Raw genomic sequence first — 15,370 nt, 5'->3', positions numbered from 1 at the left:
CACACTGAGGTTGGCTAGCCATCGAGGATGACCAGGTGGGCCAGGGGCCACATGGCTGGGAGCGTTTGTGTGTGTGTGACTGCCGTGGGACCCGGATGTCAGTGGCTTACTCCGAAAACAAAAGGGGGGTTTATAGTTTAGTGGGAACCATCAAGCAAATTCGCAAAGTTTTATAGCTGACAGATTTATACTTACTGAGATGCACAGAGTAAAATGATGGCATGTTGGAGGCAATAAATAAATTATGCTACATGGCTTGTCATGGCATCTAATTGCACAGAATGCTAGTACAAATCATGGAGAACAAGACACACAACTTGAGCATCTCCATAAGAGCTGGTAGCTCTACCAAAAAGCAATCAACAAGTCAAAAAAGGTTCAAATATAGTATCAAGCACTTAATAATAGAAAGACACATAACAAATTTTTGGAGTAGAAGTGCAGGTGAACATCAAATTCTACCACTAGAAAAGTACAAATTTAGCCTAGGGTTCATATACATCATAATCACTACCACCACAACTGTAAGCACGAGCAGTAGGAAGATTAGGAGTGGGGAAGCTTACTCTAAAAAACGGTACCGCCGCCGTTCAGACGAGGGGAGCGGCGAGGGAAGCGTGGAGAACGGGGGGGAAGCGAGGTTGCCACCACTGTCCTCCTCCTCTTGCGCTTCGAAGTCTCCGGTGACTCCGTTGGAGGCTGCACAATCTGCAATGGCACCTCGTGCACAGTGGCTTCCTGATCCAGTGGATGCTCTACCCTGGATCTGAACGCCCACCACCTCCGCCTGACTCACGGGTTGGAGGAATCGGCCTGCTCCATCGCCCAGAGGAGGATCTCGATCTTGTGGATCGGTTGTGAGGACGGGGGGCAAAGCTTCTTCTTTTCTCTCTTCGTCATTTCCTTCATGGTGGCCATCGCCGTCCAGCACATTTGTAGTGTGTTGTCAAACCAAGAAAGGATCTCAGTTAACCTGTCCATCTTGCGCTGGTCGCCACCAGCGATCTACTCGATCTCCTGCTCCATCAAGACGGGGTGGGGTGGATGTGGATGTGGAAGAGGAGACGAGCAAATTTGTGGCGGCAAGAAGGAGGAGATGGCTGCCGTGGATTTGGAATGCAGGAGAGGGAGGAGATGCCTGCAGTTGTGTAATGGTGATGGAAGAGGACAGGACCCTGGCGACGGCGGTTCTGCATTGGATGAGAGGGGCGGCGCGTGATTGTTTTTTTCCTATGACTTTTTTTAGACAACTTTTTCCTATGACTAAAATGCCATAGATTAAAATGGTTCCAAAAAAGCCCAACCACTGTAAAACTTTGTATAATAAATATAGATAATTCGGGCCAACCAAAGCCCACAACATGACATATATAGTACGCTTACAACTTATATAACACCAAGACAAATATAGATAGATACAGATTTTTAGCTAAAAACGATAGATAGATAGATATATGGCCGCCGCTTCTCCACCAGGCTCCTCCTCGCTCCTCCTCCGGGCACCCTTCACTGCTCCTCCGCGGTGTTGTTGATGGGGTATGGCAGAGTGTGCATGCGCTCCTCAGTGGGGAAGACGTTGTCGTAGTCCGCGAAGATGTTATGGGTGGTGAAAGCTATGAACTCGCAGCCACACCAGAACACGTGGCTGAGGAGGTTGAACGCGTCGAAGGGGTTGGTGAAGTGGGCAAGGATAGCAACCACAACCCCGTTGTGGATGACCTCCTCGACTCGGTACATCCTTGGAGATCCTCGGGGGAGGTGCCCGTAGCCGGCCCCAAGGAAGAAGTCAGTGAACCCCCTTGCGCCCCTCCACCTTGACATCGCCCACACACGAAGGGTGCTCTCGACGTACACCCCGGTGGGATAGAGCATCTCCGGCACGGGGGGGAGCGGTAGGTTGGCCCGGTGTACTGCATGGTTGCGGCGGGCTGGTTCTTGGGGCTGTTTGTGGTGAAGAAGAAGAAGGGCAGATGCAAAATGCAGGTGGGAGAGTATGGGAGATGGATGAAGGGTGTGATAGGAAGAGGAACATGATATGGCAGTAATGGGGTCAAATGTGAACAAGTTTTCCACCCACCGCGGCATCGGGAGTGTACACGCGTGGGAAATTGTAGTGTGAATCTAAATGCGAAGTTTAAGTGTTGCCCTATGTGCCGTCGGTCGGGTCAAGCGGGGACGGCTCTGCGGCGCGTGCTCCTTCGCGTATGTGCACGCATGCAACGTAGGCTGAAGCGGGCGCATGCATGCAACCGCATGCAACGTAGGGTCGCTCGGGTGCATGCAACGGCGGCGAACACCGCTCGGTCCAACAGGTGGGCTTCTTTACACAGCCCAACGACGCGCATGCATGCATGACAGCCCACCCTCGAGCGCAGAAAAAAAACATGCGCAGAAAAAAAACGTAAGTATTATATGATTTATCGACGCGAAAGCCCTAGAACATCCTTACAACGTCAAATAGCTACAAAACTTGGCAAGGATGCTAGTCATGTTGGTACAAGGTTGTTGGTCCACTTCAAGGATGTCGACAAAAACATGCTTCGAGACGGACCCTTCCTGTCCTACCCGAAAGGCCAGGATGTAAGTCCAATGAGATCAACACTTGTTCATGTTGGTCAATGTGGCACTAACCGTCGAAGGAGATAAAGATTGATACTTGTTCATGTGGGCCCATATTTTTTTACATTTGGTGTCGATAGAACACAAAAAATAAACATGACTATATGCTTTTAGGTCTTCACCTTCCCCAATTTGTTGGCCAACTCAGCAGGTTTTGCCTTAAGATGCCACCTCTTTCTGTAAGCTGCAATTGCTGTGGTTTTGGAATGATGGTTCTCTTTCCTGCAGAACGGGCATTTATAGCGACCGTTACGCCGATACACAATCTTTGCAGCCATGAGCCACTTGAAGATTTTCTTTCTGAAAGCTTCCCTCAGTTGTAGGTAGTTCTCCCATTCTTCCAAATCTGCAATCTAGTATTAGAAGAAAAAAATCTCATGCCAGCGAATTGTACATTATATCAAAGGTAGGCATAAATGGATTGTTTTTTCTTTGTATTGGTTTTGTAAAACTTTGGTTATATGAAAGACAGGCATAAAATGGAATACAAATGATCCATTCATCTAAATTTGCAAACCCTAGGACTCATAACCGTACGATTAATAAAAAAAGCGAATAGTACGATTGTCTGTACGAATAGCGAGGAATAACAAGCACTAGTAGAAAAAGGGCCTTTTGTCCCGGTTTATAAGGGTCTTTAGTCCCGGTTCTGGAACCGGGACTAAAGGGTCGTTACTAAAGCCTCCCCCTTTAGTCCCGGTTCTTACACGAACCGGGACTAAAGGCCGTCCACGTGGCCGCAGCCTGGAGCTCCACCTTTAGTCCCGGATGGTAAGACCAACCAGGACTAAAGGAAATTTTATGATTTTTTTTTCAAAAAAAATTTGATTTTTTTTTTTATTTTCAAATTTTTGAATTATTTTAACCTCTAATCTCTAATCACCACCCCTCATCACTGCTGAATTTAACCTCTAATCTCTAATCACCCCTCATCATTCCAAATCCTAAAAATCAATAATTATTTAGTAACACTAATATTTCTTGAATAAGTAGTTTGACCATAGTTTGACCACAGTTTGATCAGATTTGACCAAAATTCAAAAAACTGAAATAATTATTTAGTAACACTAATATTTCTTGAATAAGTAGTTTGACCATAGTTTGACCACAGTTTGACCAGATTTGACCCAAATTCGAAAAAACTGAAATAATTATTTAGTAACACTAATATTTCTTGAATAATTAGTTTGACCATTGTTTGACCACAGTTTGACCAGATTTGACCAAAATTCAAAAAAAGTGAAATAATTATTTAGTAACACTAATATTCTTGAATAATTAGTTTAACAAAAATTCAAAAAAAACTGAAATTTGAGCATAACTTTTTTTCCTTTTAGAATTTGAGGATTCTAAAAATTTGCAAACAGGCCATAGGCTGTCAAAATCGGATGCGGATTTTCGTGCTGAACATTTTGATATATTATACGTTTTTTCTGACATCGTATGCAAAAGTTATAGCCGTTTTACATTTTCCCTACACTTTTTGCAAAACATGTCCAAATTTAAGTTTTTAAATTTTCCTAACTATTACATGTAGTAACATAACTTCATCTGGAAGGATTTTAATTTTTGAAGTTTTTATCATTTTCTTTTGCTTTTTACAAAACTGAAAAGGCGATCCACAGGGGGGTAGAGTTTGAAAATGGGACCTTTAGTACCGGTTCGTGCCATGAACCGGTACTAATGCCTCAAACCCCATTAGTACCGGTTGGTGGCTCGAACCGGGACTAAAGGTCTAACCTTTAGTACCGGTTGGTAACACCAACCGGGACTAATGGGCATCGCACCCTTTAGTCCCGGTTCATGTCTCAAACCGGGACTAAAGGGCTCAGGTGAACCGGGACTAATGCCTTAGCCGCACGGACCGGGACCAATGCTCACATTAGTCCCGGTTCGTGACTGAACCGTGACTAATGTGAATATTGCCCTGTGACCAAAGCCCTGTTTTCTACTAGTGAAGAGAGCAATTTCTAGGGTTTACTTCGAGAAGGCAAATTCTAGGGTTAATCTCTGCAGACACTAACCGATTCGTCGTCGTTGGTGCTGTGTTGGAGCAGCTGCGGCTGCGAATCGGCGGCGACGACGTCCTTGTCGACCAGTTCCTTCATGGGGTCCACATCCGCCGCACGGAGTGCACCAGCCACGCCCCCTCCTCCAGCAGGTAGGGTCATCCTCGCCGGCAAGAATGTGGGCTTTTTGGCGGCGGCGACGAAGACGTGGGTGGATAGGCAGAGGCGATCGAACGCTGGAGGCGGGAGCGAGATTTGTGGAGTGAAAATTCAATTTGTTTGGGAGAGAGAGGTCAAGGCCGCGCACAATTCGCCACTTTTGAAATTTAGGAAGAAACATGCACGTATACGACATCGTGCACACCCAGAGATTTGCCCGAACCAACCAAGCAAAAGAAAAAGTGCACAATGTCGGTCCACAAAGTGGCAACATAAACCGAACACCAAAATAGGGTGTTCAAAAAAAAGAACACCATAATAGGAGGGACATTTTTTTTTGCGCAGTACTACTAAATACTAGAAGGGAGAACTACTGAAAAAAATACTAGAAGGGACAGTTGGCACATTTAATTTCACATGGCATCTAGCTTTTTTGTTCATCGCTAGCTATGTTGTACCGATTAGGTTAAATGAATGGATAATTATTAAACCCTATCTATTGTCAAGGTTTATCGGTGTGTGTCTACGTGGCCAAGTGTGCTTGCACGGTGTGGGTCCAGGTGAGTGTGATGCACGGGACGGGCCTTTGTGGTTAGGGCCCATATCAAGCGGCACCGAATTTTGAGGAAAGTGAAGGAACGAGCCCCGCACACCGTCCGCATGCCGGACTTGTTCCCTCCCATTGGCTAGATCCAACATGCGATATGGCCGCGTTTACACTTAGCCCGCGTGAGGGTTTATGCATGCCCCTCTCGGTGTTTGACCATACCCTTCATGGCTCATATGATGAGACCACGCCAGGCCCCGTGATGCACTGCCTAGGCACAAACCGGACGCGTTACCTCTCGGTAGCTAGATCCAAACCATGCACCCCCGCTGTTTAGACCCAAGTGGAGTAGCACCTAGACACATGACCCGCGACACTTGTGCCAGCCCCCGAACCATGCGTCCCCACCGTGTAGACTCATACGTGGCCATGTGTGCATGCATGTTGTGGTTCCAGCTTAGTGCGATGCACGGGACGGTCCTTGGTTACTAGGTCTAACATCACACAGCAACGAGATTTGAGGCAAATGAAGGAACGGGCCCAGCACTCCCTTAACAGGACGGACGCATTCCCACTATGTGGCTTGATCCAGCATGGGATATGGCCCCGGTTGCCCACAGCCTATGTGAGGGCCTACGCATGCCGCTCTTGATGTTTTACCACACCCTCTAGGGGTCGTATGATTACACTTGCGCCAGGTCCCGTGAATTTTTGGCCCCTCACGAATTTGCATGGATTATAACGGCAACTGACGAGCATCATAGCCTAGGGAATGGCGTCAAGGCCACCCCTCCCTTTGGTACCATATGGTGCATATATGGCCCAAAGAGCTTAACATGGGGCTTTCATCCCAATCCTTGCTATGATTTCATGTGGCCGCCGTAGATCTTGAACTTTCGAGGTTACAACCCTACAAATGCGGTAAATGTCTCGAATATGGGAGGGAGGGGGGTTGGGGGCGAGAAAGTCCACGCAATAAACAATCCCCATAATTTATGTTTGTTTTATCTAGCAAGACAAACAAGTTTTTTAAAATAAGGATTTTTAGCATGTTTTAATAAGGATTTTAAAATTTCACATTATAAGGTGCTTATTTTTTCCTAAAACAAAGGTGTTGTAAACGCACAAAGCTCCTCATTGAGCCTCTCACCATCACGTTCACGTTGAACTCACCCTAAAATCAAGGAGAGGTAGATCGAATCTCCCCACGGGGGGCAACCTCCACCTAGTAGCTAAATATGGTTAGTTGAGAATTTCTCCCCAAGTCGTTTTTTGAGGCAAAATCACATTCTTCTTTTTTCCTCCAATACTGTGGCAAAATACATGGAAGAAAAATCGTGGGAGGCACGGTGGAACGAGTGCACCTGTTTTTCCCCTCCAAAAGTGCACTAGTTGTCATATTGCACGTGAACGTGTCACCTGTACAAACAATTGAAATGTCGTTTTTATTTTGTTAACAATTCCTAAATATTGAATTTTAGCATGCACCTACCCCATGGCGGTTACGTCAAATTTGTCTTATCCAAGCTCCGCCAGCGACCGTGCAGATTCTTGTACCATGCACTTGCTGCTCCGGGCCTCCGGCGTCCGGTACCGGATAGGGGAATCTGGATGTGATGCAATACAATTCATGTTGACCCTTATCATGCACCCTTAGCCAACCAGGCCGAAAACATGCACCGCTAGCCACCTCGATCTAGACCATGAGGTAGTGTCCACGATGGGCAAAGATGCTCAGCTGGACATGTTTCCTGGCACTAGTGCATGATGCCCAATCTCGGTGTGCAAGACGGGTAGCCATGTGTCGCTTTAATATGCTTGGCATACAGAGGGAGGGACTTGTTGGAGAACTAACGAACCGAGGTGGGGTCAAGGGTGGATGGATGGTGTGGGTCAACTTGGCTAAAGGGGAACGGTTTGAGGCCATTTGAACAATGTATGCCATGGCTATGGTCATGAGCTAGCTCACTTGCCTTACCACGAAATTTTACATAAGGGGATAGTGTAAACTTTTGAGTTTTATTTTTGGATATCCTGTTAGTTACATTTATGGCACCATGTACAACAAATTTGGGGTTATTTGGAGATGGTAAAAAAATCACTTCATTACAGACGGACCGTTTGGTCTCACTTAAGCGAGCTTTTCTAACAAGGTGGTTTTTTCGACCACATCCAAATCACCTGAAATTTTGTACACGTGATCTCTTTCATTAAAATAGACAGAATATGAAAGGTTTCCATTTTTAGAATTTTATATAATTTATAGTGGCTCAGTGAAACTCAGGTGCATACCTCTGACTTTACCTTAAATGGACAGTGTAAACTTCATTATTGTTGAATTTTCTTTGGTAATCATGTTTATTACATGTATGTGACAATGTAAAAAAAATGCGTGATTTGGAGATGGTCCAATCATAAACATGTGACTATATATAAAAGAAAAAGCCCACCTCTAACAGGAGATTTCAGACCCCACGGCCTGCTTATGACTAGAAACCCCACCATATGGGCCAGGATGCAGGCCCGTGGGATATTGATTTCTCCTGATAGCAGGCCCAACAGGGCATACACGGAACTGGATACGGAACATGTTGTTTCAGTGAGAGAGGCTCATGCAAATGGTTTCTCAGCCGCGTATATAAGCAGGTGCGTGCGCGTCTCGCTTGGCGAGGTGGGACTAAACTCCCACCACCCGTCAGTTGCGCCCGGTGCGTCTCAGCGTTGGGTTGTCCCAGCCGAACCTCACCCGCGTGCTGGACCACGCGTCCCTGTAGAAGGTTGGGCTGGCCCATCTTGTATGCATATCCTATTTCTTTTTTGATTTTCACATATTCTCTTTCATTTATTATTATACAGTTCTAAAACAAAGGTGCTCCTGGGTACCAGCAAGTCTGGCATGAGGATTTCCCTCTGGATGTAAATTGTGCCGTGACCGCCGATTTGGTCGGTCCCCAGTAATTGGAATGCAAGGTGTTCCACGCTAAAAAAACAAAGGTTGTTGTAAACGCACAAAACTCCTTCTTCAGCCTCTCACCATCACGTTCACGTTGAACTCACCCTAAAATCAAGGACAGGTCAATCTAATCTCCCCACGGGGGGCAACCTCCACGGAGTAGCTAAATATGGATACTTCATATTTTCTTCCCAAGTCGTTTTTTGAGGGGAAAATACATTTTTCTTTTTTCCTCCAATATTTGTGGTGAAATACATGGAACAAAAATCGTGGGAGGCATGGGGGCTACCTGTTTTTTTCCCTCCAAAAGTGCACTTGTTGCCAAAATGTATGTGAACGTGTCATATTCCACATTTTCCTTAAAACATGATGTACACCTGCACAAACAATTGAATTGTCGTTTTCATTTTGTTATCAATTCCTAAATCTTGAATTTCAGCATGCACCTATCCCATGGCGTCTCATCCAAGCTCCCACATCAACCGCGCAGATTCTTCTACCATGCACGTGTGCTGCTTCGGCGTCCGGTACAAGAGAGGGGAATCTTGATCTGATGTGATGCGATTCATGTCTACCCATACCATGCACCGCTAGGCAACCGGGCCGGCAACATGCACCGCTAGCCGCCTCGATCCAGACAATGGGCAAAGATGCTCAGCTGGACATGTTTGTTGGCACTAGTGCATGATGCACCAATCTCGGTGTGCAAGACGTGTAGCCGTGTGTCGTTTTAACATGCTTGGCGTACCGAGGGAAGGGACTCGTCGGAGATCCAATGAACCGAGGTGAGGGTGGATGGATGGTGTGGGTCAACTTGGCTAAAGGTTTATGGTGGGTGTCTACGTGGCCAAGTGTGCATGCATGGTGTGAATCCAGCTGTGTGTGATGCACTGGACGGGCCTTTTTGGATAGGGCCCACATGAAGCGGCAACGAATTTTGAGTAAAATGAAGGAACGGGCCCCGCACTCCGTCTGCATGTCGAACTCGTTCCCTCCATTGGCTAGATCCAGCATGCGATATGGCATCGTTTCCACATAGCCCGCGTTAGGGCTTATGCGTGCCGCTCTCGGTGTTTGACCACACCCTTCATGGGTCATACGACGAGACCACGCCAAGCCCCGTGAAGCATCGCCTAGGCACAAACCAGACGCGTTACCTCTTGGTAGCTATATCCAAACCACATGCAGACCCGCCGTCTAGACCCACATGTGGAGCATCACGTAGACGTTTAGACTCATACGTGGACATGCATCCTCTTGGTAGACGTTTAGACTCATGCGTTACCTCTTGGTAGCTAGATCCAAACTGGACTCACACCACTTACGCCAGTCCCCAAACCATGCATCCCCGCCGTTTAGACTCATACGTGGACATGTGTGCATGCATGTTGTGGGTCCAGTTGAGTGCGATGCACAAGACAGGCCTTGGTTACTAGGTCTAACATCACGTGGCATCGAGATTTGAGGCAAATGAAGGACCGGGCCCCACACTCCTTTCACAGGCCGGACGCATTCTCTCTCGATGGCTTGATCCGACATTCGATATGGTCCCGTTTGCACACAGCCTATGTGAGGGCCAATGCATCCCGCTCTCGATGTTTTACCACACCCACTAGGGGTTGTACGATGAGACCACGCCAGGTCCGGTGAATTTTTAGCCCCTCATGAATTTGCATTGATTATAACGACAGCAGATGGGCATCATAGCCGTAGAGAACGGCGTCGAGTCCACGCCTCCCGTTTGTAGCATATGGCACATATATGGACCAAAGAGCTTAACATGGGGCACTCATCCCATTCCCTGCTATGATTTAATGGTGGCCGCGTAAGATCTTGAACTTTCGAGGTTACAACAATAGAAATGCGGTAAATGGCCCGAATATGCGAGGGGGGGCGAGAAAGGCGACGCAATTACCTACCCCCATTATTGAAGTTTGTTTTTCTGAAAAGAAACAATTTTTTATAAATAAGGAATTTTCAGCACTTATTAATAACGATTTTATAATTTCACATTGTAAGGTGCATTTTTTTCTGTAAAACAACGGTGTTGTAAACGCACAAAACTCCTCCTTGAGCCTCTCACCATCACGTTCACGTTGAACTCACCCAAAAAGGATTTCCCTCTTTTTTACGATTTTCCTTTGTTTTTGTTTTTTAGACAAAAGGATTTTGCTTTCTGTTTTTTTATTAGTAACATAGGGTTTTACTTTGTGACTGGTAAGCGGCCTGTGGGCCTGTTTGGTTGTTTCTTTACGTACTGGACTCATGGGCCGTTATTTTCTGTGCTTGACACGGATAGGGTTCGTGTCATCACCCCCATCGCCCACACACCCCCGCCCCCCTCACCCTCACCCTCCCCACAAACCACCCCGCCGCGACCCCGCCGCCTACTCGCCTGGCCGCTCTCGACGGTTGGAGCAGAAGAGCACGGAGTGAGATTGGGAGGCCGCCAGCAAGCACCTAGCGACTACCGGCTACTAGGTGAAGTGAGAAACCCTAACTTGTAATCTTCGACTTCTTTGTTCCTTGTTGTGTTGCCGTTTCGGGAGTTGGATATGGTTTTCAAAGTCAGAGGTTAGATAGTTAGGATTTTTAAATCGGAGGTTAGATGGAAGGCGATGCAGAGATTGAAGGAAGTTTTCTACATCGGTGGCTTGCTGGGTATTTTTTTTCTAGGGTTTCGGTATTCCAGGTTTTTCATAACAATGAACAAGTGCAGATGCGTAACACAATAGCAGAAAATTTCAACAAACTGTCCTTTAAAAACTTAAAATAATATTGGCCTTGTGCAGTGGCGAATCCAGGAAGAAACCAGAGGGTGGGCTCAAAACTTATAAGCTGGGCTAGTGGATTAAATTCCTTTTTAGGCCGAAATTAGGTTGGGTTTAGTAAGGCAGCCATTAACTTGTAGTCCTAGATTGCAAGTCAACTAAACATTTCTCAGAATAATATTTACTGCAGTGTTCTTTTTTTGGCAGAATATGAAATTTCGATCCAAATATTTGTATCTTTGTAGGGAAATAACAATAACCTCTTAATTCTGTTGCCCAAATTAGTTCATATTTTAAAGATTATAAATGTGAGGGCGTACAATATATCAGAGTTTTTAGGAATTATTTTAATCTTTATTTTGTGTGGTTATGTAGTACCAGGAAAAACTGAAGTTCATTTTCTCTAATATGACAGACAAGTGGCTAATTGAGTTGGTTACCCTGACGATCCTTCGTCCATCCAGAATAGATTTTCTTTTCTTTTTCAAGGAACATATTGTTGGATGCGGATGTATGTAGATGGGCTGTATGTTGAAGGCGTGCGTGTGTACATTCGGGTGGGCCGAGTAACAGCAGTAGTAGGATTTATGTTTTGATAGAACTTTTCTCAGAGATTACTGCTCAGTCTCAGACACTACCTCAGTTGTGCTGCAGAGGAGGAGGGGCCCATGCCGCGCGTCGACGCTCGGGGTGAGCCCATGCTGCCGGTCGACGATCAAGAGAAGGACATGTCTGAACAAGCTATGGTGCGGCGGGCACGCTCTGCGTTGCGGGGTTATGAGGAGTGGAGGGCGAGCCACCCGCTTAGTTCAAGTGTATGATTGTTGATTACTGATGCAGTACCTTCGTTGATTATATTGTATGATTGTTGCCTAGTGTGTTTACATGCATAAGCCCTTTTCTTAAATTCTCATCCTTTGCTTTTCTTCATTTTATTTTGTTTACACAGGTGGTGTGCATAACCTGTCGACAGGACTGCAACAGGCCCGATGCTGATGGGTTGACATTTACCATCAGGCTAGATGGGGACACTTCAGCTGTGGTATAAATAATCATGTCAATTTTTACTTTTATTGTGTTTGTTCCCCTCTACTTTGAAGATTAACAAAATGTAGGAAATAAATAGCAATTAAATTCTACATGTACAGATCGTGCCATGCTACGCATGGCACCAGTTCAGCGCCATCCCAGAAAGTTCATTGATTTTTCAAGCGAGAGGGAGCCGCACGTATGATTTTGGTGTGTACAAAGGGAATTCAAGGGCGATCATCTGTGGTGAAAACTGGTGCAGGTTTGTTGAAGACTTCGACCTGCAAGAAGGCGACCTTGTCTCCTTTGATTTGACTGAAGACATTCCTATGGTGTACTGCTGCAACCTGCCAAGGACATGCGATCGAAATGAAGAGCGTAAAGATCCTCTAGAATTAGCTGTCATAACGAAAGGAATTAATCTGACGAAGCAAGAGGAGCGTAACCTACATGACCTTTTGGCGATGAAGAAAGGTTATATAGGTGCATTTTTTTCCACCGCTTCACCAAGTCGAACATAGCAGGAAAGACGATGGTATATTTTTGGTGGACTAGTATTTTCTATTTTGTATGCAATTTTCTTTGTTTTTTCATGGAGAGAAAGATTAATGATATGCTATTGTAGCTGAAACCAGTGAATGCACTGATGAGTGTTTTTGCATATCCTTCTGTTTCCCATAACTGTAGATCCGTATGTAATATATGTAGATGTAGCTGAAGATCCTTTTGTTTACTGCTCCTTCACATATTTGATAATTTTTCTTCCTATGATGGTGCATATATACAGAGATTACCGGTGAAAGTTGTCGACGCTCTGAAGACCCCAGGAGATGGGGAGATACCGGGAGATGGGCTTGCTGGCATTCGGTTGTGCAAGGACAGTTTCATGCCGGTGAAGTACCATAAGTGTGATGATGGCCGCATCATCTTCGGCAAGGGATGGAGTGATTTTGTTGACAGTGAAGAGCTCAAGGTTCATAAAGCCGTTCTTTTCGGTTTCAAGACCACCACCCATGAAGATCTTCAGATCGAGGTGGTTATGAACATGCTGACCGAGGAGCCACAAATGTAGCACGACAATGCAAGAGTGTCCTTTACACTAGGTATACTGCGAAAACTATGTTGATAGTAGTTATGCATCTATGGGGTTACGTCTTCATTATGTCTTGGGTGATGATGACTATGAGAGGAGGACATGTTGCAGTTAGAGTAAATGCTAGGATTCGGCCCTATTCGGGACTCAAAATAGGGCTTACACAGGTGGTTGCTTTATTGGCTGCTGTTTCCCTGGCTATAATCATGAACGATGGTAATGCAAATGGAATCGTTAAGGGGGTTTTATTAATATTTTAAATCATGGAGTTAAGATGGTAGAACTACCTATGAGTGTTTGCGTAGGAGATGCGGGAAGGGCATCAGTTGTGTTCTTGACTCTTTGGTAATGCAGGAATAGGAATAATGTGAGATTACAAAATAAATGGTAGATTACAAAATAAATGGTATAGTGATCTTATGATTCTTGTTTAGCTAATTTGCTTGTGGATCATGGGATGGTCTATATTGCAGATGAAGGTGGTAAACAAAGAGGTGCTGATGTTGGCAGCAAAGCGGTGCTGATGTTGGGAGCAAAGAGGTGCTGATGGTCTATATGCGCAGGCTAGAGCATGTAGCAGGTGAATTGTACAGTTCATCGCAAGTGTGGAGTCACAGGGTACTGCGGTGTCGCCTGCACATCTCTCAGCTATATTTTCTGTCCTCTGCCGTAGTTTTAATTTTTGGACCTTCGTGTTAAGTCTGGCTGGGCTTGCTACCATGTATGATTTGTGCTGCTAGTTGATTACTTTAGTTTCTAGCTGTAGTTTGTATCAGGGGCTTGAAAGACCATGTGGTTTCTGTTAATGGAAAATCAGAGGGGGCGACCCTTCTTTTGATTAAAAAAATTAACTTCCTCTATGCAATTAAAAAATAAAATTTCTCTATTCAAACCCAGTTGAGAACAGTATTCATTATAAATCTGAAATAATCTTTTGGTAAAAATGGCTATCGCATTTTGTATCATAGCTAGCGAAACCGAAACAAAATAAACATCTTAAGTATTAATATCTCGTGAACGTGGATCAAATTAGGCAAGACAGCTAGAATAAAGGATGATTCAACTTGCAGGAAATTTGAACTTACGACTTACTAGTAGTATAATAAAGTTTACAGACTACCAGCTATATAAATAGAAGAAACATTTTAGGTTGATTCATTCTTGCTTCCGGACTTCTTTGACCGCCTAGATGGTTTGGCGAGATGCTGGCGCTGACTCTCAAACCCCTTTTGGAAGTTCGCCAAGCGCTTGTATACATCGTAGGTGGCATACGCATCCATGGAAGCATAGTAGATGTTCTTCAAGGGCAAGGGTGCTTCTGCCCATATATGGTGGTCATCTTCTGTGATAGCATCCTTCATCTTGTTGAAGCTGTGGTGGATGATGGAACCAGCGTAGTCAGCCAAGCCATACTTTGGCTTAATCGTCACTGGATCAGGAACTCTCCACATATTCTGGATATCCACAAAGTTTTGTACCACCAGACCAACAAGCTTGAGTTTTTTCTCGTCATTGTTGATGTCCACCCCAACAATGGTGTAGTCCTCGTCGAGCAGGAAGGCGGCAAGCAGGCCACAGTGCTCATCAACAACGCTTATGTGGTACACGAGGACGTAGATGCCAACGCATAACTGGACCACGGCAGCCATATGTGTTGGACCACGAGGCCAGGTGTACTCCACATCCAGTGCAACTATCTTCTGGTCGTCGTTCCGCAGCCAGTATTTGAATCTGCCAATGCGGTACTCAACACAGCTAGCCTTGTTTGTGTACTTCACAAAAATTTCGGTATTTCCATCTGCCCTAGCAGCATAATCTTTCTCGAACGCCATGCCGAAGGACTGTAATTGATGAAACCAGTATAAGACATGAAGCATGACAATAACATGATAACAATAAGCCGAGATGAATATGACGGCAGATAGTATAGTAATTCTGGCGCTATTGAAAGTTTATGTAAACAAGTGCATGAACAATTTAAACTAAACAAGTACTCCCTCTGTAAAGAAATCACTAAAGTAGTGGACCAAAAGTGGTTATATTTCCTTGCAGAGGGAGTATATGCGAATTAACAATCAAAATTTACGCTCTTCAAATATTTATCTAAACAACTGCATCAACAATCAAGAATAAACATGTATCTATGAATTGTTCATCGGCCATGCAGATGAAACTGTGTGTACAAACTAA

The 15,370-nt window shown here is 45.1% G+C and overlaps 1 protein-coding gene across 1 annotated transcript; it reads right to left on the bottom strand.

The window, feature by feature from the left end:
• Positions 1-14,325: 14,325 nt before the first annotated feature.
• Positions 14,326-15,012, bottom strand: LOC141027547 (uncharacterized). The gene has a single exon (XM_073504616.1). The coding sequence runs from the start codon at positions 15,010-15,012 to the stop codon at positions 14,326-14,328; it is 687 nt and encodes a 228-aa protein (XP_073360717.1).
• Positions 15,013-15,370: the final 358 nt, after the last annotated feature.

This window comes from Aegilops tauschii, chromosome 7, assembly GCF_002575655.3.
Source record: "Aegilops tauschii subsp. strangulata cultivar AL8/78 chromosome 7, Aet v6.0, whole genome shotgun sequence".
Classification (NCBI taxonomy): Eukaryota; Viridiplantae; Streptophyta; class Magnoliopsida; order Poales; family Poaceae; genus Aegilops; species Aegilops tauschii.
Note: the sequence above shows the minus strand (reverse complement) of the source record. Positions and strands in the feature narration are given on the sequence as shown.